Below are 26,642 nucleotides of genomic sequence, written 5' to 3'. Positions count from 1 at the left end.
CGGTAGCCATGCACTTACAAATGCAAGCAGTAGTTTTCCAATTGCTGTACATCTAGGAAAAGCCACACCTGCTTCTGAGACTTACTGGGTTGCTCTTTAAAGCAATTTGTGCTCACACAGCTTTGCTCCACACATACGTAAGACAGCCACCTGTTATTTTCAGATAGTGTGCTCTCTACCACGTGTATTCTAAAGGTTTGTTACGCTATATAGTTCTTGAAAGGAAATGAGAAAACTGCCTGTGACATCATTAAGAGTACATGTCATTAGCTCAGCTTCAAAAATATTCCAATTTCTGTTTTCCAGTTAGCAGCACTTGTGTATATTTCTTACGTGCTTCAACTTCCTTTTGTGAAAGCCGCCTTCCCTCCACCTCGTTTATCAGCAAAATACAGCATGCTCATGATAACATCATGCAAAGCAAGAAGTCTGTTAAGTGTCTAGAAAATGTATGCTCCCACAGCGTTGCTTTTACTATCTGTGGTCCTCTGAAAACTATTCCATCTACTAAACATTGAAACTTGTTTTCTCTATATTTGCACAATGTACTTAGGGCACCGATAAATCCGTATGCTATTTACATGGTATGGGGCAAAGCAGACTACAGAACAGGAGTTCACTTCAGTCTTTTCATTAAATGGAAAGCAGGAACTTCTACTTGCACCTGCTGTAGCAATCTTTCTCATGTTGTGCTGCTGCTGTGAGAGCTGTCACAAGAAAAAAGGTGGGGAAGCTGGAAAATATATTGTATAAGCTGTAGCCTTAACTCTGGATGCAGTCCTTTGAGCCATGTTCCAAGCAGCCCAAAATGACATTCTAGGGAAACTGATGTACCATCAAAACATCTCTCCACTATTTGGATATGGGCTGCTTTGACTATCCCTCTTTCCTTGAACAGCTGACCATGTCAAACGGCTTTTGGAGGGAGAGACACCCTCCTCCCAAGTTTGCCAAAAGACCCTTGGGTGCAGCTGCATAGTTTTGGTCCTTATTAAACAGGCTTCTTTAAGACAAAACTGGGCTTTTGTATCCAACACTGCAAACCGTTCTGCTCATGCAACAGGACTTCTTCCACTTGTGTGTACCCCCAACCCTCTGGAGAAATTTATAGTGTGCCAGGGAGTAAAGGGGAGAGGAAGGTCCTATTACACAAGCAGAACATTATAAGTGCCTTAAACATACCTAACATTTTGTTCAGCATTATAGAACTGTTTAAAGGATTCTATTTTGCCATTAATCTAAGCATATCACTCTCTTTCTACTCCCATTTGACATGTCTTTGCTATATAGCAAAGTGTAAGAATGTTGCATTGTGTACTAAGAACCAAGTTTGAGATCTTGCCTTCCTGAAGCTTGATGAAACAGCACAAAGACCTGCTGGATCAGACGAAAGGCCCAAAGTCCTGCTTCCTGTTCTCAAACTGGTCTACCAGATACTTGAGCTATCTGGACAACTTCATACACAATCTAAAACAGTTCCTTTGTAAGGTGATTAAAATTTCAGGACCATTTACACATCTATAAAATGTTTAGACAAACTGTTAAAACTAAAAAGAAAATGCCTCACACACATTGTACCAGTTTTGAACAAAAGGTGGCATTTATTTCTTTATGAATATATTGAACTGAATATTTAGTTCTCCTTCTCCTGCACGGTCTTTGTTCCACGCAGTCTGCCAGTACGACGGGCCGCAATGAGACCAACCTTGCGACCAGCTGGAGCATCTCTCCGGATGGTTGAAGGCTTACCAATGTGCTGATGGTTACCACCACCAAAGGGATGTTCAACAGGCTATGAAAGAAAAGCAGCAACCAGAGTAAAAAATAAGGCAGGAAATTATTTCCAATACAAAAAAGGGGGGGGGAGTGAGAGAAACCAGCAACAAAGTTTATCACTAAGCTCCATCTGCATAGTTTGCTTAGATAAAAGGCGTGATTTGATGACCTTCAGGAAATGCTACAAAGTGAAGGTGTTACATTCTGCTGTTGATTTAACAACTTAGCTTGTTTTACCTTTGAACTGAATGCTGATTTTTTTAAACATTCGTTATGGGGACAACACCACTACAGATATATATATTGAATTACAAGCCTTAAGACTTAGCTTGCTTCATTAATGTATTGGTTGTAAAGAAAACTTGGATGGACACTTAGGGCATATTAGCACTATCTCCATTAGCAGCCATTTTATCTGGCTTCATCTGCAGGAGGAACCAGCTACCTGTTGGTTCCTATCCTTGTGGAACTGTATTCTCCATACTATGAAGGAGTCACTAGCCAGGTCTGATCACATTTCTTCTCCCTCTCCATTCCATTTTCCTTGTCTAATGTCACTAAAATAGATTACATCTTAAAACTGCGAACCACCATCAGTGTATCAAGGTAGTAGGTTAAGTAACCAGAGGAAGCAGGTGCAAGAAACTTACGTTCATAGCTACACCACGGACACGTGGCCAGCAGTTTCTCTTTGCCTTGTATTTGTGGTAAGCCCGTCCAGCTTTCAAGATAGGTTTGTCAATACGACCACCACCAGCAACAATACCTGGAAGATTTTTTGCAAGAGATTTCCCCTGTTATTATTTTCCAAAAACAGTATTAGCGCTTTAACTGTTCCCATTAAACATGGTTAGTTATGCTCTTTGTAGGCCTTCCAAGTGCTCAGCACTAATAGTAGCAATAGACAATGTTTATCAAATTATTTCATCCGAAACTTTCAATTTGCTTTGCTTCTGGGAAATGCTTTCATATTGCCTCACAGTTCACTTTGGTAAAAATATTTGAACCTTCCATATTTAGTACTGTGATCAGACTTCTAAATGACACTGCAGCACTGAGGATGCTAATGTGTGCCCTTGAGGCTGCCCACAAGTCTCTTAGACTCCGTTATAAGGTGGCAGGGGTAGCAATTATTATTTGTATACTGCCTTATACCCATAGATCTCAGAACAGAACACAGCCACCACCTCCCGCATCAAGGCTAAAGGAAGAAGTGGTAGGACCTTTCCCACTCACTCTTTCAGCACTATGTGCATTCTAAGGCTCAGATTGGCCCCTGATCAGAAAGCAGAGTGACTTGTGAGGGTAAGTAGGGAAAGTGAAGCAATCTAGCCTGGGGGAAGAAAAATAAGACTGAAAAGTGAAGTCCGAAGACAATGAATTAAGAAACTTGAGTAAATGTAAATGTCTTGAAATTAAAAGTTTTTCCTACAGGTTCTCTTACCACCATATTATCACATACTGCATCAGTCTCCATTGAATGAACGTCACATCTAGTACTTTATAGTGTCACCATGGTGCAGAAACATGGATTCAAAACACAGAACCCCATTGTTTATAGGGACTCCATCAAAACCATTATCTATCCACACATAACCAGATCACAGATGTATTCTGTGATTCTGTTATCGTACTATGTAAAAATCATGATTCATGCCATGGATCAATGATTTCCCGGTGCTGGCAAGCAATGATTCTGTGAAGTCTACCCTTTTAAGCTAAAATTTGACAATGCTTTTGGGGGGGGGGGGAGACCATGTAAAACCATGCAGATTCAAGAGGATCTGTTTTAATGCTGCTGAATGATTTTATCCAGACCACCTGTAAAAGTGGAAGTTTGTCTATGTTCGCTTTTTGGGTGGGCAGGAAAAAAGCGACCAGAGGGAGTAATGTCCATGGCACTCTCAAAATTCCAAATTTGTGTAATCCACAAAGAAAAGCTAAAAGTGGAATATTATGTGATTACCTGTAGCTGTATTATATTTATGCTGTTATGATTGTTATTAGTTATACACTTTCCCTTTTCTGTATATTTCTTCATTATTGTATATTTGGATAATTTGCAGTAAAACTTTTTTTTTTTTAATTCCAAATGTGCCCAGGGCAAAAAAGAGGAAAAAAATAAGAGGCTGGTGACCACTGCTGTGGCAACACAGTATTAAATAATGACACAGAACACATTTTGTGCAATGTCATTTTTAAAGACTGGATTCTAATTTCTTAAGTGCTTACAAGCAGCTATAGTCACAAATACCAAGACACCAATAAGAATGCAACAATGTCAGGGGCTTAATCACCTTCTCATTCTTGCAATGCAATATGCCCATTGTCTATCAACAATGCCCTTCTGTCAACAGAGACTAAAGAGGTCAGACTCAATGCAAAATAATATATGCTTTAAAAAATTCTCTTTTAAGACACCCAGCTGCCAACTCAAAGTCACAATTATTCAATAAAGAACATAAAAGACTCCCAAATGAATTTGCTTGACTAGACAGTTGGAAAATCTTAAGCTCCAAATAATCAGTCATGGTCATGTTCTTCTCTTTCACTACAGGCCTTAAATTAGTATTAGAAAGTTAGTAAAATGGTGATATCATGGATTGCTGTTGTAGTAAATAGCCAATTCGTTTGAGTTTTGCAGAAAACTTCCTCCATGTTAAGCCCTTTTTCGAAGTGTTATTAGTTGGAAGCACCAGAACACCTTTACAATCCAGATTCTGCAAGTACTGCAGTGTCCTTAAACTACAAACACTTCAGCTTATATGGCATAACACCTAGCATATATATGAGGCAACACTTACCAACAACTGCTCTGTTTGCAGAGGAGATCACCTTCTTGGACCCAGAAGGCAGCTTCACTCTGGTTTTTTTGGTTTCAGGATTGTGGGAGATAACTGTGGCATAGTTCCCAGAAGCACGGGCCAGTTTACCACGATCACCTGGCTTCTCTTCAAGACAGCAGACAATAGTGCCTTCTGGCATAGTACCAACGGGCAGGACATTGCCAATGTTGAGCTGAGCTAAAAGATTTGTACACATGAAAAACATTTTTTAGAGCTGCAGTATCACTCTAATGTGCCACCTCTCTTGAAATCTACATTTTCAAGTTACCTATTTCCAAAAATATGCACAACTGTTTATTGTCTTTACTCACCTTTCTTGCCACAGTAAACAAACTGCCCAGTATGAATGCCCTCGGCTGCAATGAACAATTCTGTGCGTTTCTTAAACCTGTACGGATCACGGAAAACAACCTTGGCAAGAGGAGCTCCTCGACCAGGATCGTGAATTATATCCTATTGAAATATAAATACAGTTTAAGAATCTTATAATTTCAGATAGTTAGCAACACTGCCAATATACTCAGTGAATTACATGCACTTTCCAGATCAAAAGGCCAGGCATTTGAGATAACTGCTTAGCCCTACTAGGTAATATTACATATCTACATAACTTATGAGCTGCCTCATTTCCACATATTTTCCATTTGGGAATGGCTGAGATTAAACAAAGTTGGAATAAAGGCAATCCTCCCCTAAATCAATCAAAAGTTTTGTCCCTTAGCCTCAGTGCTTTTCAACTCTGCCATTGCCTTTTAAATGGAAGCCTATAGTTGTCTTGCTCTCAAGCAAGCTTAAATATTTTTCAGAACTACCTTATTGGTATGCACTTACCTTCTTCCCTACCATCTCGTTTTTCTATTGTTATCAACCATCAGCAGAACAAAACCATTAAGAAAATATAGTGTGACTTTAGGATTTTTCTTAAGACCTGCAATGTTGGAGCCTGTCAGAGCACAGGTTACTGACTGAGTTCTGGCGATATGGGGGCCACTGCAGAATTCCCCATCCAAGGTAAGTTATAAACCATGTCATGATGCGGTTTATTTCCTTACCCACAGTCAGTACCTCAAGTCTTGTCTGGGTCTCAACCTCAACTTGTTTATTCTCACTGCCCCCTAGACTGCCTCCAGACACTGACTTCAATAGCCTCCATGGTATTATTAAATGGAAACAAGACAGTATGATTTGCATACTGCTGACAGTGTTTTCATGTAGATGTTAATATTTACATAACCCACATTCAACGTACTACCAGATTCATCAAGATGATAAAATACAAATTTAAACATGCATCGTATTAATACATACTGTGTCAATCTTAAAAACATCAAATCATTTCAGAAATTTTGTACTTTAGAATTTCACAAAAGTATGCATAACAAAATAATACTGCCTGCACTAGTTCTCTTGACTGTATAAACTGCTAATAACTACTCTCATTAGGGAAAAAGGGATTATGATTTCTTAAAACGTAAGTTACAAGAATACAAACAGAACATCCAAACAACTTGGTACTTGCCTTTACAATGCCTTTGATATAGCCATGCCTTTCAGCAAAGTCTACAGCTCTCAGCTTTGCTGCACCTTTCCTGTGCTTCACATGGGCTCTGAACACTGACCCCGCACCTTTTCTTTGACCTCTGATTACACGGCCCATTGTGAACCTGAAAATAAATAGTTATTAGGATGCTTATTTAGAAAATGCAGCTGCCTCTAGTGTAGAAAGATTCTTTAGTATGGTTCTCTATCCCAGTTTAAAACACTTTCAGTATCTAGTGTGCTTGTTTTCTATATTGTTTTCTATATTTTAACTGTATTTCTAGATCTCACACACAGTGTTCCTATCAATCTAATGAACTATTTATGGTTTCTCAAAGCCCTCTCAAATGCCAAAGTTTGAGAGTGCAGCTTTTTTGTATGGGAACTTACTTTCTGCTCTATAGTCATGGTCTCACACAGCACAGTACAGGTTAAACACACACAAACACATACCCCAATGTTTTTATGTTCTTTTGAAAGTTTTTCAATGATAATGTTTGCAACTCATACAGTACTGCTTTCTGCACCAAGTTTTTCTTGGTGTATGGACCTCAAGCTTAAAGACTTGCAAAATGAAAGTTAGCTTATTTAAAAAATGCAACAGGGCCTTTGACTAAAACGGAGTAGAAGAAAAATATTTGTGACAGCAGGAGTTTCATATATCTTAAGAATCCTCTAACTGTGTTATTCTATTCTGTTCTGAGGGATCGCCCTGAATGGCTGCCGTTACAGACATTTTTTAAAACACAAAATCACGAGGACAGAAATATCCCCCTCCGCCTGTTCCCCTCGAGCTCGGTCTCCCGTCGGAGCCCATCCTCCGCTGCTCGTGGCCTCGGCAGCCAAAGGAAAATCCAGGCTCGCCCGGCAGCGGGAAGCGAATCGTTCATGGGAGCCGCACGAAAAGAAGCGCGAAATGTTCCCCGCCGCGAAACCGGCCAGGGGAAGCGGAGGTCGATGCCGGCCATAGATGGCCGGCGGGGTGCCGCCGCGGCCCCGATGGACACGGATACGCTCCCGAGGCCTGTTTCGTGTCTTACCTCAGCCGGGGCTTGGCTCGGAAAGAAGGAAGCTCCGGAGGTCACGGTGCCACCAAGTCCTTCCGGCCTGGACGGCGAGCGGCAGGCGTAGAGGCGTCAGGGGCCTGACGGGTAATGTAGTTCCGGCATCCGGGTACTTAAACTCCGCGGAAAAGGCTCTGGGGCACGTGACGCGCTCCGAGCCTCCCCGTTCTGTTCAGTGCAGGACGCGGCTTCTCCGTCTCCCCTGCCATAAAAAAGCGCAAGGATGCGCAAAATGGCAGCGAAGCGCCCGCCGCTCCCGCTTCTCCTTTCCGTCACCCATGACGAGAGTTCGTGGGAAAGGCGTTGGAGAGCCGCTGCTGCTGCCCGTGCCCTGGAAATGGCGGGCTGTCGGCGAAACATCCCCCGTGTATATTTACCCCGAAGAAAATCGCAATAAGTTAAATGGGACTTAATGCCCCCACCCCACTTTCTGGTATGTTATGATTCATAGGCGGTTCTTGCTGTTTTGTAATTGACTTGAAAATTGTCTTTTAAAAAAAAAAATCCACTGGGCTCCTTCCGCAGCAAGTTGGCTTAATAAGATTGCCCCTGAAATTTGTCGCCCTCCCTTTCGAATCTGCGCTGTCCCTGCAGCGGATAAAGCGCCGGCTTGATTCCAGCTGCACTGCTGCTCCCTTTGCGCGGCCGCACCAGGTTATGTAACGCGCGCCGCCTTCCTTTCAGCGGCAATGGAGCTTGTGCTCTTGTCAGGGCTTTTCCCCCTCTCTCTCTCACTCTTCCCTCCCCGCCCGCCGGGGCTGTGTTGGCATTTAAAAGCTGCGTCACGACAAGCAGCAGTTCGGCAGGTGAAGCTGTCAGCGCAGATACAATGGGCGAGAAAAGCTTCACATTTGCTGATTTCCTGCTTGGCAGGAGGCTTGTTGGAAGGCATCGGAGCCATCCTGAAAAACGAGTCGGGGTTAGGCCATTAGAGAATTGGGAGGCTTTCATTCAGGCAAACTAAAATATCCTTGCTTGCTGAGATTAGGTAATGCTGTCATGTTTCTTTTAAACCAGTGGCTCTTAACCATGTTTGGGTCATGGGCTCTTCTGAGAACTTGATGAAAGCTATGGACCCCCTCCCCAGAAAAAATATACACAAACACATATATGCACAAACACTAAACACAAAATATGCATACAAATTTTATTTACAGCATTGGGAGAAAAAAGTATTTTTGGGGTACAGATCCCCTGAAACATAGGTAAAGAACCCCATTTTTAAACTAAGAAGCTGCTCTGCTGACACCTTTCAACTCAGACCCAAGGTCTACAACATCCCTTGTTAGTTTCCAATTTTGGAGAAATACTGTCTGTTGATCCCTAGGACAGGCAATATCCAAAATGTTTCAAATAATACCTTTTTATAGTGTTCTTTATTTTTATTAAATTATTTCAGCATACAACAACAGTTTGCAGATAAATAATGAAATATCCTAGCCCAGAAGCTGGTGTTTAGGCAATACATGCATAATAACAGCCAAATAACACAAGTTTTTATCCCAATCTACTCTTTTACAGATGGTGATGAACAGTTTAGGTTAACCAAAAAGTTTTAAAGTGTGAGGGGACCTCTCTACTTTTGTTTTTAGCTGTGTACATAATAAAATTGTCATTCATTTACAAAGGAGTCTTTGTGCTTCATTCTAATAATACCTTTTTATTGGATGAATTGCATTGGGAGGTAACAGACTTCTGATATGTACTGAATTCTTTTTTAGATCCAATGGAAACTATATGAACCATTTCAGATATTGTTGCCTTTTTAAAAAGCAGCATCTAAACTAATATCCAATTCAATGCTTTGTTTGGATGCAAGGCACGTTATTGGCTTAAAATACAACTAGGTTGTTCTGTTTCTTTATTTGGATTGAAGCTGGTGTGTGTGTACACCACTTTCCAAACCAGCAACAGGAGCACATGGGAGTAAATGGGAGTGTGTACACAACCATTGTACACCTCCAGTTTCTGATTGTCTTTTACATATGTAACACCCGTGTCTGAGAAATTAGCCAGTTGCCTGTCCTGGAGACGGTTATACTCCCCTTGAAGGAGCAAGCATACAGTCTGCAGATGCTTTGGGAACCAGCTTTTGTCACTGGAGGCACAGCTGACAATAATACACACAGAGCTTGCAACAGAGTCCATCACTCTGCTGCTACAGATTAAGCCACATTGGTGTATGCGTTGGAGCTGTGGGACTGAAGGGAGAAAAGAATAAAAATACCACCGCCAGGAAAACCAATTATTCTAAGGGCCTGGGTAAAAAGGTAACTAGTCCATTAACTAGAGGCTTTGGAAAAAGCAAGAAAGTAGTGCAACTTCAAGTTATGGATATGATTCTAACAGTGGGGCTGATACAGGCAGGTTGATGGTTTCTCATGATATGACAGATACTTGAAGCAAATCTGCAGTGACAAATATTTCAGTAATGTCTGAATGTAAGAACTAGAAATGTCTTTTGTCAGTTTGGCTGGTACAACAGCTACAGCCATTGCTGGACTTGACCACAGTACAGTAGTAGTCCAGGCACCGTTAAAGATTTGATTTCGTCAATGAACTCTATGTAAGGCTTCCCTCGTGCTTGGTCTGGAAACTGCAGTTAGTGCAGAATGCTGCACGACTGGTAACAGGAGTGAGACCCTGTCAGCATATTACACCTCTGCTCAGAGATCTGTACTGGCTGCTGGTTTGTTACTAGGTCAAATTCAAGGTGTTATTATTAGTATATAAAGCCTTCAACAGCTTGGGACCAGTTTGCTTGAAGGATCGCCTTACCCCATCTACGCCCATTTGACGGCTTCGATCTGTGCAGCTGGCACTTCTACAAGTGCCACATAATAACCATTCTGCACCTACACTCTGAAACGCCCTGCCAATTAATATTAGGCAAGTGCCATCACCATGTTGTTTTCAGCACCTGCAACAGACGTTTTTGTTTTGGCAAGTCTGCCAAGGCATGCAACTTTAACATGCAATTTTATTATAAACCCTAAACAACATAGGCCCCAAATATCTGAAAGATGCTTCCAGCTCTACAGACCCTCTTAGGTATTAACCCTTTTGGTTCCACCACCCACCTGCAGTCTCTTGTGTGTATTTTTCAAGGAGAGGACATTCCTTGAGGACGTTTTCAAGGGAGAAGACATACCATTATGATTTACAGTGTCGAAGGCCTTAGTCAGGTCAATAAACACCATATACAGGGGTTGGGTTTGCTCTCTGCATTTTTCTTGAAACTGTCGAGCAGTGAAAATCATACCCTCTGTCCCCCCTAGAAGTTCAAAAACCATTTTGGGATTCAGGAAGGGTGCCCTCAGATATAGTTAGGAGAAGGTTTGCTAAGATCCTTCAAGAATTTGTTAATAAAGAGATGCCTCAATATTTGCACAATACATTTTATCACCTTTTTTTTTAAAAAAAAAAGATTGATAATTTTGGCATCCCTAAAGTCTGCTGGGATCTCTTCTCTCGCCCATATTTTTCAGATGAGCTTGTGTGTAGTAAGTTCAATTCTGTTCACTTTGAAGACTTTGGCAGGTATCCCATCAAGTTCGATGACTTTTTTGTTTTTCATTTGGTTAATGGCAGTACACAACTCTCCCAGATTTGGAGATACTGCAAGCTCATGTCTAATTTGTTTTTGCAGGGCCACCATTTTTATCTGTAAGCTGCCTTGAGTCCTTGGCAGGGGAAAAGGTAGAGAACAGCTGCCTGGATGCTTGTGGAGCGACAAGAGAAACACGAGAACAGTGATGACTAGATGCTCATTGCGGGCAGGTGGCGCTGTTACGTGAGTGAATATGGGGAAGAGTGTCATATCACCTAGGGATTCTTACAGTCTGCATATCTCATCTTTGTCCTTCATCTCCCAATGAAAAGCTCCCAGGGTCCCCATTCCAACTGCACCAGTTGTAGAACACAACGTTTGCAACGTTGCTCATCTTTTCTACAGTAGGGAGTTGCTCTGTAGTTTCAGTTCTGTTCCATATGCCCTGGTTCATATCCTGCATGCATGAGAGTCGTTACTGTTTGGCCAGCAGTGGCAATACCCAAAGACGAGTCTGCTATTGTGCTCCTCGTTGCTTTCCCTGGGATGTAGCGGAAGTTTGTTTGCAGTGGGGTTATAGCGGCCACCAGGGCCTCTGTTTTTGCACAGTACAGATTTACCCTATATCCCCTTGTACAAGGAATACTCCTGCGGCCTCGCAGATAAGGTAGTGATGTTAAGCCAATGCACATTTTGTCCCTATTCTGGTGGGAGATACTCTGTGGCCTTGAGTGCTTTCCACGTCTTTCTGTCCTTGGGGGAGTTGGAGTAAGTGCAGGTGCCATACTTTGAGACATGGTCTCCCCTTCCATGCTTACTCGTGTGTCGTGGGGGGTGTGTGCCTTGTTCTTAGACCACCATTTGCAGGAGTGGAGATTTTTAATGGGTACAGTAATACCTCCATGACCGTCCGCCTTGTCTAGCGTCCATTCTGGCGAACGTCCATGGTAAACCCGGAAATACTGGAATGGGTTACTTCCGGATTTGTTGCTTGCGCATGTGCAGAAGTGCAAATCGCTCCGTGCGCAGACACAGCACTTTGCCCTGCATCCCTTTCAGCTAGTGACCGGGGCTCCGGAACGGATCCCAGCCGCAAGACAAGGTACGACTGTATTAGTGTCCTGACATGCGCTCACAGCAGCCTAATGAACAAAAGATGAACAGACTCTGGGCCACAACTAGGGTAGTCATGTTTACAGACGTTGGACTTTACATGTTGGCCTTTGGCAATCCAATATGTGGCTGTGTGACAGGACAGGCTTGCCTGCATGTAGGCTCTGAACCATTACCTGCACCATTCTACTTTTTGTAACAGCATTTTAAGTTAACCAATGTGTTTTACAATCTTCTTATCCTCACGATGACATTGTCAACCAGATCATAGTGCTGCTTGAACATTATAACAAAACAAACAGTACTAGTCTCTTGAAAATACAGTGGCACGAACTGTCTTGGGCTAGACTCCACTTCACTAGATGCATCATTCTTAGTAACCCACAAAAGCATATTGTTACACTTGCCAGATTTAAACTGCTGCTGGACTGTTGTCTTATTTCTGGTGTAAGCCATGGCTAGCTGGCTACCTCTTTGATTAAAAGTGTGCCAGAGTTGTGTACTCAGTATCATACAATGAGCCATATTCTGGTGGGCTGGTTTTGTTTTTTTAAAAGGTATAAGACAAGGCTCTTGCCAGTTGGATTACTGAGAAGGAAAATGTGCTGCCAATATTGTGCCCAATCAAAATGTGACACAACCTAAGTATTTTAAGTTGTATAGGAGGAGACACAATTAAGAATCATGAGCCTCAGAAATGAATAAATAGCATGAGCATGTACAAGAGTGTGCTTGCCTCCCCAACATAGAATTTGTTTGTATTTAATAACTTCAGCCTAAACCCTTAGTCAGCTATGTGATACATAGAATCACTTTTTTTTACCAAAATGCCAAGGGGAAAAAAGAAAAAAAAGACGAAAGTTGATTTAACAGCAACAAATAATTATTATTGTATTGCTAAGGCGGGGGGGGCGGGGCGGGAATCAGGACTCGGCTACATTGGCTACACTGGCAAAGTAAAAGCGCTTTATATGCTTTCTAACACTGTGACACCAGGTGGCGCTGTGGAGTTCTGTTTTTGCCAACCCGATTTCTCATACAAAGTTTAGAACACGTTTATGAAATGCTTCTTTGATGTGTCTTGATCCAGCCTCAGTGTCTTACGTGTTCCAGTTCCCTAGAACAGCTCCAGTCTAGGTTTCACAAAAAACACAGGAACCTAGGCTCTGTGGCAGATTTTTGGTGGCCTATATCACACCTAATCATGGAGTTTGTGATTTGGTCACCATCATTTGCACACCTTACAATCACTACAATCGAGTTCTGCAATCTATCCGCCCAATGGCAGTTTGTACACATACACAATAAATGTCCCTAGGTCCAATCAAGCTATAAGTATGAGCACACACCCCTTCTCAGGTGGTACGGGCGGAGAGTGGCAGCGGCAGTTGGGACTCACATGCCCCTCGGTGGGCTAAAGTCAGGCACCTTGGTGGGCTAGCACCAGTCGCAGCAGACCGGCTGCATCTCCTGTTCCTCCTCCTAGCAGACCTTCTCGCTCTCTCATCCACGCTCCTCCCTCCCTCCCTGCTCCTCGCCGCCTTCTGACTCCCTCTCAGGGACCCCCTCGCCACACCGCCATCTTGGGAGCTGGTCCAGCCGAAACCAAGCAACATCTGGGGACGAGCCTGCTCCAAGCCAATTTTAGTAAGGTTGCGAATATAAGCTGCACTTTAACGTTTCACGGTCGGAATTTGGGGGAAAGTGAGGCTTATATTCAGGCCAATACGGTATTTTTATATGACATTCTTGTTTCAGAGCATCAGCCTTTAAACCAGCTTCCTACTATGCACCTGTATTACCAAGTTTCCAGCTCATACTGGTCAAAAAGAAATATACGTCCCAGCACATCTCTCCTTTCCTCTCAGCATAATTACCCTGTGACTTCCATCAGCTGTTAATGAGGGTTAGTTGTTGTAGAATTGACAGATTAGCATTTTTAAAAATTACTTGAATTCTCAATCTTCCAGTCATCAAACAAAAATGGTATAATTGTAGTAACAACAACATTTATTTTTTATTTTATTTTTTTACAAACAAGAGACTCGCAGTGTGTCCAGTGGTGTTCACTCACACAAACACGCAGGGCAGTGAAATGAAATGAGATAAGAGAACAGCAAGGCAGCACAGAGAAAGAAACACGAAGGTTTGGTTCTGCTGCTGTGTAGGTGTGGCCTTGGAAATGAGCTCGGACCATGTTCAGAGCAGATTTGTGCTTCTGATAGGTCTACCATGGCAGCAGCCCTGCTAATATTACGTATGCCATGGCTGAATTGCCATCATGAGAACAGGAGGAAGGGAGAACTTGCGAAGCCAGGGCCAAGGAGCTTGCAGTTCTAGTAACCTACAAATTTATCACCTGGCGTCAAGATGTCGCCAAATCCCTTGCAACTTATCAAATGGCATTTGATCTCTCCTGAGAGCTTGCAGTTCTTTGCATCTCTGCAATTGATTGCAGGCAATTCAGAGGAGAACAACATGCACCAACAATACAGAGGCGAATTGTATGCCTTGTGTCCCTTCCAGGAATGATCTATCCAGCATGTAAATAACAGCCTCCTGGCAGTGGCTGTCAGGAGTTCCTTTATGAAGGTTTGCCAAGAAAGGAACAATATCACATACCAGGGCAGCTTGTTGGCAAAACGGAAGGGGCTGCTTTGCCCTGCCGCCACCATCTACCTACTCCTGCCACTCCTGCATCTGCTACTGGACCAAAATCAGTGCCAATGGTGGGGCACCCACGGAGGCATCTGCTGCCCGAAGCAGTGGTCTCATCCTGCCCTATAGCTGGGCCAGCTCTGCCACATACCATTTCAACAGATTTCACTTCTTGCCCCCTGCCTGTCCTGTCAGTAGCCTCCTTGAACAAGGAGGGACTTCCCCCCCCCAAAAAAAAAGCCCCAGTAACCCCTCCATTTCAGCTTCCAGTGGGAAATGAGATGTCTTTGCATAAATATCCCTGGTACCATGTATTCTATTATCTAGATGTGTAGATTGTCCAGCACTTTTTATTGATATTTTCTTACTGATGTTTTATTGATCCTGCAATAATGTATGTTGTTCGCAGGCTTAATAAAAGTGTGGTGTATGCATAGCTAAATAAATAATCACAGTAATCCCTGGGTAGTTTCCAGAACATCATAAAATTAACATCAGTTGCAAAAATACATGTCAGTTAAACCAACAATTAAAAGTATATTTTAAAGAAGCACAGAACAGTATAAAACCCTGCATTTTTTTTTAAAGTCTCGCTGGTTCTCTCCAAATGCCTGAGAGAGTAAGAATGTTTGGGGTTGATGTCAGAAGAGCTTCTGCAAGTAATTTGAGACTCTGCTGAGCTTGATGGATCAGTGTTTTGACTCAGGATAAGGCAGCTACCCAGGTTCTTTGTATGCAGAAGTTATACAATAATTTCTGCTTGTTTTTATTTTTTCTCTAACAGAAACATGCCATGTCAATTGTTATGTCAATCAATGTCAAAATGCATAAAGTATGAGACAGATTCAACTAACAGATCCCACTACTAGAAGCCTGCACAAGGACATCCTGTAATGCAATAGGGTCCTACTCAGAGTAAATCCATTGAAATCAATGAGCATGACTAACATACCTATAAATTTCAGTGGGTCTACTCTGAGTAGGACTTGCATTGGCAATAATAATAATAATAATAATAATAATAATAATAATAATAATAATAATTTGATATTTATACCCCGCCCATTTGGCTGGACTTCCCCTCTTAAAACTCTTCATTGACGGTTTTTACAATGCTACATGGGTGCATAGACCATTCTAATTTAGGATCATAATTCTACATCAAACAAATGCAAACTAAAATTATTTGTGGGAGGGAAAGGAAGTGTTTGAATTTTTTCATTTTGGTTAAAATAGTGCTATACCATCATTTTCTAAATGCATGGGAAAGTATGCAAAATATTCAGATGTACTGTATACATTTCCCCTTTTAAAAAAAATGTAAGAAGATTCAGCTGGGTGAAAGGAAAGCAGAGAAATCATTGGGTGGTAGCCAAAAAGCCATTTTTGAAGTAGGTACTGGAGAAGACAAAGTGGCTAAAAAAAATGATCTCATTGGGGTGGCATATTTTAAAATTTATAAACTAAAACTGCAAGAGAAGCTATAAGAGCAATGCATGCATTTGCCAAATAGATCTGTTCTTTTAAGATGCATTTTTAATGCATGCGTATTCCATGGCAACCTTATGGAAATCTCAGCAAATGTTCCAAATATAGCGTTTACCCAATTCATCCTAAGGGTTTGTTTTTAAGTTCCCTTGTTTTTCCCTTCTTTATTTCCTTCTGGACCTCCCAAACACTTTAATGACAGCATTGATTTCATAGCACCTTCCCTGGAGGTTTAAGCGAGGGCTGCAATGCACTGGCAGTTTAAAGACCAAGGAACGTGAAGGGCTTCTCTCCTTTCATAAAGGTTACTTCTTATAACACCACATTTATTGGGAGATGAAAAAGAAGAACTAATACCTGTCTGTTGGAAGCAGGAATCTTGTGAGTTTTCCCAGTGGAATGTGCCCCCCCCCCGCTTCTTCTTATGCGACATTAATCTCGTGTCTGCTGCTTTGTTTTTGCTATGTGCTCTTGTAGGCACTTGGAGAACTATTGGGATTATCAGTGACTTCACCAGAGACCGAAACTTCAGCTGCTAAGAGGAAGAGGGAGTTTGCAACACCTAAACACCTTAAAAAGCAAAACAAAACTCCACGCACACATGGCAGAAAAATGATCTGAATGCATCCTATAGACAGTTGTGTGAGAAAGGGCACAGTATGCAAATACAACAAAGGATCTTGTGGCACCTTCAAGTTCTTTGTTAATCTTTAATGTGCCATAGGACTTTTTGTTGTTGTTTCTGTTACCCGTCTGGGATTTGTACACGAAGAGGCACACACATGGCACTTTTGATGCTGGGTACCCACCTGCATCCATGATGAGACCTTGATAGTCATTTTGGGAGGAAAGACTGGCCTTTCATGCTGTGTTGCCGCCATGATTCAATTGATACGTGCAGATAGACACCCCCCATAGGGATCCTGTTGAAATTTCTAGGCTCTTTAAGGAATATTGGAGGATTTACAATACTATATTAATCATAAACAAACCTTCGATTCCTGAGGTGAATTTCAGCACCTGTTTTTCTAGAAAAATAGCACTGAAGAAGAAGAGTTTGGATTTGATAACCCACTTTATCACTACCCTAAGGAGACTCAAAGCGGCTAACACTCTCCTTTCCCTTCCTCCCCCACAACACACACTCTGTGAGGTGAGTGGGGCTTAGAGCCTTCAGAGAAGTGTGATGAGCCCAAGGTCACCCAGCAGCTGCATGTGGAGGAGCGGGGAATCGAACCCGGTTCACCAGATTACGAGACTCTTAACCACTACACCACACTGGATGTCCCTATTTTCATCAGAGAAATATTGGAGGATATGCACTCATCAGAATCATGCATAACTGATGACTGTGAGAGGAACATGCATTTGCCAAGGAGAGGCTCCTTGCCCCTGTCTCCCCCCATCCCACCTTCTTCTGGGTCAAAAAGGACCTGCACATTGGCGATTGTGCATCAGTTGGATGCACCTAAAATGGACGCCGCCTGTGTATCCTGACCCCAGGATACTCCACAGCCCAGAAACTCTGGGAAATTGCAGTCAAATATCACTAGCAAGCTTAGGGCTAATTAATGCATGAAGGGGTTAAGATCACTGAACTGTATTGCTAGACTCAGTTAAGTCACACCCCTCATATTTAGTGAAGGAGGAAGTGAACCTTTCTTCATTCTGTTCCACCATGTGAAGCCAACCAGGCAATATGTCTTGCTGAATCCAGCCTTTTTATTATTATTAATTACCTCACACAGGCGATTGTATTTATTGCACGGAAACCTCAGCCACCCCAACCAGAAACCTCAGCCACAAGCCACAACAAACAACCTGAGGCATTCTCCACCCAGTGCCAGCACTACAGTTCCACAGCTGCTAATGGGACAGACCATAGTCGGGATGGAACTGCTGCAATAGAACAACATGGGCTTTGAAGCCCAGAGTTTATATACCTCTTTAAACAAAAGCTTCAAAACCTGTTTCAGACTGAGTATGTGCCCCCATGCCTTTTCCTATGGACTAGTGTAGCCAGGATACTACTTGGCAGGGTGTGGTGGATTCCTGCCCTGTCAGGATAGTCTTCTTCCTTTCCTTTATGGAGCCCAAATGCATATGCAATCCTTTAGCCAGTGTAAGATAAATGTAGACTCTTGACTAATAGGACCGCCCTCATTGAGAGGGGGCACTTTTTTGTAATGTTGGTCTGATTGGATCACATTCCCTGAGCTAAGGTAAACTTGGCTTATAGAGACAGGACATTTATCATGAAGCAATCAATGTAACTCTTTAGATACTTGTTTCCCGGATGCTTCCAGCTTGCCTCCTTTTTCTGAATAAACCAATTCCATTCTAAACTCTTACGAACACAGCTGAGGTAAAGCATATCCCAGTCTCCTGCAGCAAGCAGATGACCCAACAGTTTATTTATTAAATTTGTATCCCGCCCACCCACTCCAAGGTGCTCAGGGTGACAAAAAACAAGTGAATAAAAACACATTTGGGGGCAACATAGGAAGCTGCCTTATACTGAGTCAGACCATTGATCTACCGTATTTTTCGCTCTATAAGATGCACTAGACCACAAGACGCACCTAGTTTTTGGAGGAGAAAAACAAACAAAAAAAAAAATTCTGAATCTCAGAAGCCAGAACAGCAAGAGGGATCGCTGTGCAGTGAAAGCAGCAACCCCTCTTGCTGTTCTGGCTTCTGGGATAGCTGCGCAGCCTGCATTCGCTCCATAAGACGCACACACATTTCCCCTTAACTTTTTAGGAAGGAAAAAGTGAGTCTTATAGAGCAAAAAATACGGTATTTAGCTCAGTGTTGTCACTTGCTGGCAGATGCTCTCCAGGATTTCCAGTCTTTCCTGGAGACGCCAGGGATTGAACCTGGGGACTTCTGCATTGCAAAGCAGATGCTCTACCATTAAGCTACTGGTGACTGCACCTTCTCCAGCACTAACATGTAACTATATGGGTGTAAACCTTTCAAGCAGTAGTGCTGTGCTCTGCTGGTCCAAGTGATTTAGTCTCAATCTCTATTCCTGCATAAGTCATAACTAGACAAAAAGATCATTCTGTTGTTAAAAACAGTGTTATTTTTCTAGAAAAAGAGGTGCTGGAACTCATCATGAATACCTCCCTCATTCTCTTAGAATGGCAATGGCACCTACATGGTTGGTGCTGGAACTGAGTTCCAGTGAGTTCTGGCTGAAAAAAATCCCGGTTTAGAATGATTTTTTAAAGAACATTAATCTATAGGTGCCACCCCCCCACCCTCCATCCTCCCAAATAATGCTTGGAAAGCAGAGTAATCATGGTACAAGCTATTCTGTGTTGTTCTGCCTTCTGCATAAAGCAAACACAGCTGCGCAAAAATATCCTCAGGGTTTCTCAGGCAAAAATTAGCTTGCTTAAAGAAGGTGAACTTCAATAATGGAGCTTTTAGAATGTAGGCCAAACAGCAGTAAATGTTCAAGTCATGCATAAAACCAAGAGAGGGCATCAAAGCAGATGTAATTAAAGTTCAAGGTTCTGTGCGTAGGCATACGGTATTAAGGCTGCTGGCAAGCAGAGAGCTGTTATGTAGTGAGGCCATTTTCTCCAGTAAGAAGGCATTTTGCTGTTATAAACAACAAATTTCCTTCAAAACACCTGGTGACCATAATATAAAAGAACCATCCCTGTACAACTTAAGATGGCATTGATACCTCAGCTGGAAGCTGCACTATATGCTTAGTCTCCAGACTTTGGGAGACTGCATCAACAAGAACCCCCATGTCAGGCAGTCCCTTGCTTCTATAGCTTGGCTCTTCTGGTTCCTTCTGGATGGTGTCTTTAACAATATCCAATAAATTCTTGTCCTGGTCACCAGCTCCACTGTATAGCATATTACTTTCTTGTTCAATTCTCTTCCTTCCCATCAGAATTCCTTCCTAGCATATAAACTTGGGTGCAAGATCCCTCATTCTACTAAATCTGCAGGCTAATGCAAGTCACACAAAGGATTGCAGCTCTTCCCATTCGTAGAAATCTGGATTAACCTCCTTTACTTTGATTTTTAAAAAACCTTCGATTCTGGTTATCATTGCTTTTAAGTGCAAATTAACTATGTTATGCACATTTCAAAAAATTGCACATTTATTCCATTTGCAGTACAGCGTTTCTGGGAAATTGATCTGAGGTTTATAGCACAGAATTATGGAACCACTCACATGGAGTGAAGCAGAGCTCATAATTCACATACGAAAAAGTATCATGCCGGATCAGACCAACGGTCCATATATCTTCTTCTAGACGTAGGGGAACCAAACACTGCCTGCCAGCTGACAGGGCTTTACAGAGCCGCAAGTCTGGGGCAGAGGTGGGAGGCTGGATGGTTGCTGCATGAGCTCCTGGCTGGTGTTGCGTTTGGGCTTGGATCAAGCTTGCTGTCATCACACAACGTCAGTAGGATTGGCTCAGGATTCCACAGATCCCCTCACTGCCTCTCAAGGTTCCAAGCGGAGGTTCCAATGAATGGAGGTACCATGGGCAGGCTTTATTCATCTTCCAATCGGGACACTGAGGGCTTCAGTACCTTGAGTAGGCTGGGAAATGAAGCCCTGTGGTTACTTAGACACCCTCCATCACTTCCCTGGAATGTTCAGACATGTTCTCTCCCCTGGCAAGTTCTCTGTATCTAGGAGGAGATGTACCTAGAAGGAGGAGTGATGTGCAGGATAGGCTCAGGCAGAAGAAAATGGCACACAATGCGTTATCACATTTATGTGTTATTCAGGGGTGCCAACTTGAATAAAATATTGGGGGGGTCATGTAAGCCCCACCCCACATAATTGATCACATGATGTGGCACATGCACATTATTTGAATGGTAATGCTGATCAACTTGGGGGGGGGCTCGGTCCCTTCAAATATTTTATTGGGAGACCAAAGGGACCTAGGCCCCTAGGAATTGGCTCCTATGGTGTTTTTGTTTTTAAAAAAGTGCGGCTGTGGAAGCGCCCTATCTGGATTGAACTCCAAGGGGGCTTTAACCATTTCCCATGATCTCTATTTTTCCCTATGGAAATTGCTCCCCCAAGCTTCTATTGGCCCCGGAAAGGAAACTGAAATTTGCAGCTATAGTGCAAGGGGGGGGGGCTCCTCACTCTCCCAAAGGGCTGTAGCTCAGTGAGAGAGCATTGACTTTGTATGCAGAAGGTTCCTGGATTCATCTCTAGGTAGGAGTAGGAATAGGGTTGCCTGAAAGTTGCTGAGGGTTTTTCAGGAAGACCCCAACAATTCCAAAAAAAGAGAGCGCTTTTTTGATTGACTTGCCTAAGGTCCAGGACAAAGTGCCACCTCTCAGAAATTCCCCCTGGAATTTCTATTCCGCCTTTGAAATCCTGGTAATGTCTGGGAAAATCCGGGTACATGGCAGCCCTAAGTAGAAAAGTCTCCTCACTTAAAACCCTGGAGAGCTGCTGCCAGACAGTGTGTACAATACTAAGCTTAATGGACCAGTGGCCTGACTCCAGGTAGCTGTAAAGCAGCTTCCTGTGTCCCTGCACATGGGTTGGCAAACTAAGGCCCGGGGGCCAAATCTGGCCCAATCGCCTTCTAAATCTGGCCCATGGACGGTCTGGGAATCAGCGTGTACATGAGTAGAATGTGTGCTTTTATTTAAAATGCATCTCTGGGATGTGGGGCACAGGAATTTGTTCATTCCCCCCCCCCCATATAGTCCGCCCCCCCCACAAGGTCTGAGGGACTGTGGACCGGCCCCCTGCTGAAAACGTTTGCTGACCTGCCCCTGCATTTCAAAGAGCAGCTTTCACAGTAGCAGAGGAAATAATTAATTTCCCCTTCCATGCCTGTAGTGACCCAGATCATTATCACATGCCCCAGTTGGTTGATATTTTCATTTTAAAAGCAACAACCCTGCAGGCTAAATGCAAAGATACATTTAGCATTGTATCATATGAGAGGAGGAAATGATAACTAGCATACTTGTAGCAGCCTGCTCCACCCTTCTTCTTCTTTTTTGCCAAATTATCAGAGCATTCCTTTTTAACCTCACACCCCATGCTCCATCCTACATCAGTCTGAAGTCTCCTGGTGCTCAGCAACATTCCATGCGGCGGCTACTGAATGAAACTCTCTTGGAAAATATAATTGTTTCAGAATAACAGGTCACTCCACTTCATCTAGAACACTTTGCCCTGGCAGTTTTCTAGGTATCTGTTTAGCTGGGAGAACAAGCAAACCAGGAAGTTGAATCTGAGAACTGATTCACACAGTCAGGCTACTCGAATCACAAGCACAAGCAATCGTGGCATTTCATGATCATGCAGAGGGAAACCATGGCCAGATTCAGGGTGGTGTGGGTACCAAGCCGAGGGGGCACAAAATAATAACAAAAAATAATTTAAAGAATTAGGAATTACTGTGAAAATAAGAAGTATTTTTTTTGGGGGGGGAAGGGAATAAAATTTGGTCCATGCTCAGAATGCCATATGACCAAAATCGGCCCCTGCAAACTGGAAGAAGTGAGTGAAGAGCTAAGGAATACGACTGCAGCTGCTTGCATATATGTGCTCTCGCCATCAGCACATGGTCATATGGGAAGGCTGCATTGAGGAGGGGCTGGAGGATGGTGGGCTAAGCCCCCTTCCACATCCAACCGCATGGTCTATGAGAAATATCTGTTTTCACAGCCAGCAGCTTTTCCACACCTTTCTCTTGCCTCTGGGTTGTGAGCAGCAGATGGGAAGGAGGGACAACTTTGCAGAAAAGGTTCCGGTTTGGCCTTGAGGGTCTTCCATTGTGCAGCATGATCCCTAAAGTAAGGGAACTGACTGCAAAACAACCCAAGGTCTTTACCATAGCAATATACGGTATTAACCAACATAGATGGCTATCAGTTATTATTGGCTAGTGTTGAGAGATTCCCACAAGAGCCTGTCCAGTGTTCAGGCATGATGAGAGTTGTACTCCAGCAGCTTCCAAGATATCCAGCAGCAGTGGAAGTCACCCCTGTTTTCAATGCTATTTTATCTGTTGTGGCCTGTCTTTGATTTGACCCATTCCCTATTCGTGTGCCTTTTGTGTGGGCTGATTCGGAATGTTATTTCTCTCACACACAGTTCCTTATTCAACACAAGAAATAATAAAGGAGACATAATACGTTTGCACACCTCTCCCCACCCAAAAGTCCCTCATTTGGAACAGCTGAAGTCATACACCTTCAGCTCCATGAGCATGGGCATAGCGGGGGGGGGGGGCAGGGAGAGGCTGCTCCCCCCCCAGTCAATAAAAATACATTAGTGGGGGGCAGGCCCTAATAAAAATCCTGGCTATGCCCATGTCCATGTCTGATGTCAGAGATGCTGTAGGATAGGGTCTGATCCAAATCTTCCTTTTTTCCTCACAGCACTCCAAAGCTTCATATTTAAAAGGCTGAGCACGGTTAAAACAATTTTGGCCCACTAAAAAAGGAACTGCTCTGGTTCTTCCAAAATGGATTTTTAAGTGGTGGCAGGTTTATAAATACTGTTACACTCTGTTTCTACGCGCGCGCGCACACACACAGAGTGAATGGCAGCACAAAACTAGAAAACTGCACAAGCAAACAACTCTAAAAATTGTGCACGGAGAATCTGCTTGTGTGCTTTTGCACACTTACTGGGCAGCTTCTTCTTTTTATTCTTTATCTTTTAAAATATATTTTTATTGAAATTTTCTGGTTTACAAAAGCATGTGCAATGCCTCTTTTTCAAGTTACATTTTCTACAGATCAGTTTCATTTGTTGAGACATTGGTATTTCATTAGGAAGAAAAGGGGAAAACAGGTGGAGGGGGGATGGTAAAGGGTGTGTGTGGGTTGGGTGGCAATGCTACTGTATTCCTGTTTGGTGTGTGTGTGTGGGTTCTCTTTACTAATTGCATGTATTTCTTTGGGGTTTAGAGAGGTTGGGGGTGGCCTAGGCTAGGGTGTGGCTGGTTGTCTTTGGCTGTAGTGAAAATTGTTTTCATGTGTGAGTGGGCTGGGTGGGTGTTTTTGGATCAGGTTAGCCAGATTGATTTGAATGCTGTTGGCGGGTTCTAGTTGGGCTGTGTATGTGATAAAGGGTAACCATACCGGGGTGAAGGCATCTTCTATTTGTCCCCACATCAGTTTCAGTTTGTTGGTTAGTTTTTCTAATAAGGCTGTTTCCCATACTATGAGACACCATTGGTCTATGCTTGCTCCTGACAGGTCTCTCCAGTGTCCGGATATGATGCTTCTGGTTGCTGAGAGTAGGTGCGTTATGAGCTCTTTGTGTTGTGAGTGGGCATTATTAGCTGCTTCTTTTTTAAGGTACATATGCAGCTAACTGCCTGCATACTCTGTCAGTACTTAATTGGTATAATAGAGTCAACAAATTAGAAGGCAGGGACAAACGCAAACGCTCTGGATGCCATCCACAGGCAGAGGACTAGCTCCAGGTCCTGCTATCAGACAGAAAAAAAAACAGGGAGAATATGTTGTCCCTGCCTCACTTTGCTAACATACAAAGGACCATCCATAACAGATGAAAATAGTCCAGGCTGCTAAGCTAAATGGCAGAATCCTGGCAATGTTACATTTTTCATGCTTGTGTGTGACCCTAGAACATGGAATTTAAGAAAGGCTGTGTGTATCCTACAGTACTGTGGAAGGATGCTGGGCATGATACTGAACAGAGAAGGCAGCATCCTGAGCATTTCAGCTTTCTCGCTCTCTTTTTTTAAAAAAACCAAGTTTCTAGTTGGGCTCGAAAGTATACTGCAGTTCTTAATGAACTCTCAGAAGCCAGAGAATTTCCAAATAAAGTTTTCAGTGCTCCTAGGGCCTAATTTCTTGTTCTTCTCCATGACCAGCAAATGTTAATTGCATGCATGTAGATTCAGAAGCCCTACTTTGTTCAATGGACTTATTCTCAGGAAAACGTGCACAGGATTCACATATCAATTTGCATAATTTACAGCTTTTGTGGAAGCCAGCTTTAAAACAACATGGAGAGCACCATGCTTAGTTATACAAGCATTGTTACTTCCTTTGTTCAGGCAGTAGGTTTTGTATGTGTGTCTGCAGAGATAGACATTTACCAGCTGCTGCTGTTGAGCCACTTACAGTGCTTCTTCTGGTCCCCCAAAACAGCAATAAAGCCTTTATTATTGTCTTTATCCAGGCCTTTCTTCCTTCATCCAGTGGATAACTGTCAGAAGGTTAATTTCCCTGCATCTCAGGGCTCTATGGTTTAAGAGGATGAACTGATGCTTGGGCAATCTCAGGATGGAGTGGCATACCTCCTCCCCTCCAAATATTCCACAATGTTCATTCAAACTACATGAGATGCATCACAGGAAATTAGCAACTCTTTCATAAGACATTCACATTTAGAATAACCCATGAACCAAACCAAACCACAGTTGTTTCTTTAACTTCCAGTAAAGTGTATATAGAACTGCACCCTTAGTGCTAGGAGCTGAAAAGTTCACATAAGTGGCCCTGATGCACATATGATGCATATACTGGTAAACCCAGTTTTTTTAGTGTTGAGAAATATAATTATTTTGTAGTTTCCTCAGCAAAAAAGGGGCTTTGCAACTTGAGTTGTAAATATATATTGCCAAGTGAATTTACAAGCACTGTGAGATAGGACCAATTTATTCTTTCAAGAGACAAAAAGTATCCTATCTAATACACAACTCATATGAATACACAGATTTGCCTCAGAACAAGGGGCACTTGCAGCACTCTTTTATTTTGATGGGACTTACTAAAATAAATTTGCCTAAGATCATACTGTGTCAGAGGGTGCAAATGTGAAGTTAGCATGTATACACGGGGAGAAACTACGGGTAACTTTTTGAGTATACAAAGATCTACTGAAGTAAGCCAACAATGTCAAATTGCTTTTCCTCAGGTGATTAGGGGACGAAGTTGGGGGGGGGGGAGGGTACTATGAGCTATGCTCCTTTGTCAAAATGCGTCCAAGGCGACAGGCATTCTGGAGAAGCATCCTGAAGAGCTAAAAATACTGGGCGGCCTCTCAGTCCTTAACCTTGACCTCTGGGGTCAGAAGCCTCCCGCACTTAAGACGGCAGAGCCCAAACTCCTCCTTGCAATGGAAGGCAGCATTTTCCATAGGCAAATGATGCGAGAGGCCCAGACAAGGTCATCGCTGTGCATCCTTTCTTTGCAGAGGGCTTTTTGTGACCAAGCGAAGCAAGGGCATTAGGCGCCAGAGGGAAGGGGGTGGGAAAGGCGCAAGAAGGGGAACTCCGCCAGGAGGCCATCGCCTCCTCATTGTTTAGGGGTTACAGGGCGTCGGGAGGGCTGCTGGCCGCGCTGCTGGTTGCCAGGCGACCCCTCCTAGGTCACACACAAGGCAGAAGCGAGTCGCGCAACGCCACTCTGACGTTACCGCCAACTCTCGTGCTGCTTCTCGCAATCCTCGGGACATAGGTGGCGCCTCGGCTCTCCACTTTGGGCCCCTCACACTACATCCCCACCCCCACCGGAAGGCTGCGCCACTTCAGCAGCCGCATACAGCCTAAGATGGCGGCAGGACCGAACGGAAATGCCCACGTGACCTAGGGAGCCCCCTCT

General features: G+C 43.2%; 1 protein-coding gene and 1 long non-coding RNA gene across 3 annotated transcripts; one reads left to right on the top strand and one right to left on the bottom strand.

The window, feature by feature from the left end:
* Positions 1-1,572: 1,572 nt before the first annotated feature.
* On the bottom strand, positions 1,573-7,345 carry RPL8 (ribosomal protein L8). Its single transcript, XM_082219910.1, has 6 exons — positions 7,202-7,345; positions 6,142-6,286; positions 4,934-5,075; positions 4,581-4,799; positions 2,427-2,542; positions 1,573-1,792 (listed from the first exon to the last, which is right to left on the bottom strand). Exons 2-6 carry the CDS (start codon positions 6,277-6,279, stop codon positions 1,634-1,636), a joined length of 774 nt encoding a protein of 257 aa, XP_082076036.1. The 5' UTR covers positions 6,280-6,286; positions 7,202-7,345; the 3' UTR covers positions 1,573-1,633.
* Positions 7,346-7,457: 112 nt separating this feature from the next.
* LOC309530786 lies at positions 7,458-14,770 on the top strand. Of its 2 annotated transcripts, XR_014218887.1 has the most exons (4): positions 7,458-7,658; positions 10,875-11,297; positions 11,328-12,614; positions 12,885-14,770. It is a non-coding gene; the product is annotated as an uncharacterized lncRNA (long non-coding RNA). The 2 variants fall into 2 exon arrangements; XR_014218888.1 differs by having other exon boundaries at positions 10,875-12,614.
* The last annotated feature ends 11,872 nt before the right edge of the window (positions 14,771-26,642 follow it).

Source organism: Podarcis vaucheri (assembly GCF_965113315.1).
Source record: "Podarcis vaucheri genome assembly, chromosome: 4".
NCBI classification, from domain to species: Eukaryota; Metazoa; Chordata; class Lepidosauria; order Squamata; family Lacertidae; genus Podarcis; species Podarcis vaucheri.
This window is presented reverse-complemented; position numbering and strand designations above follow the sequence as displayed.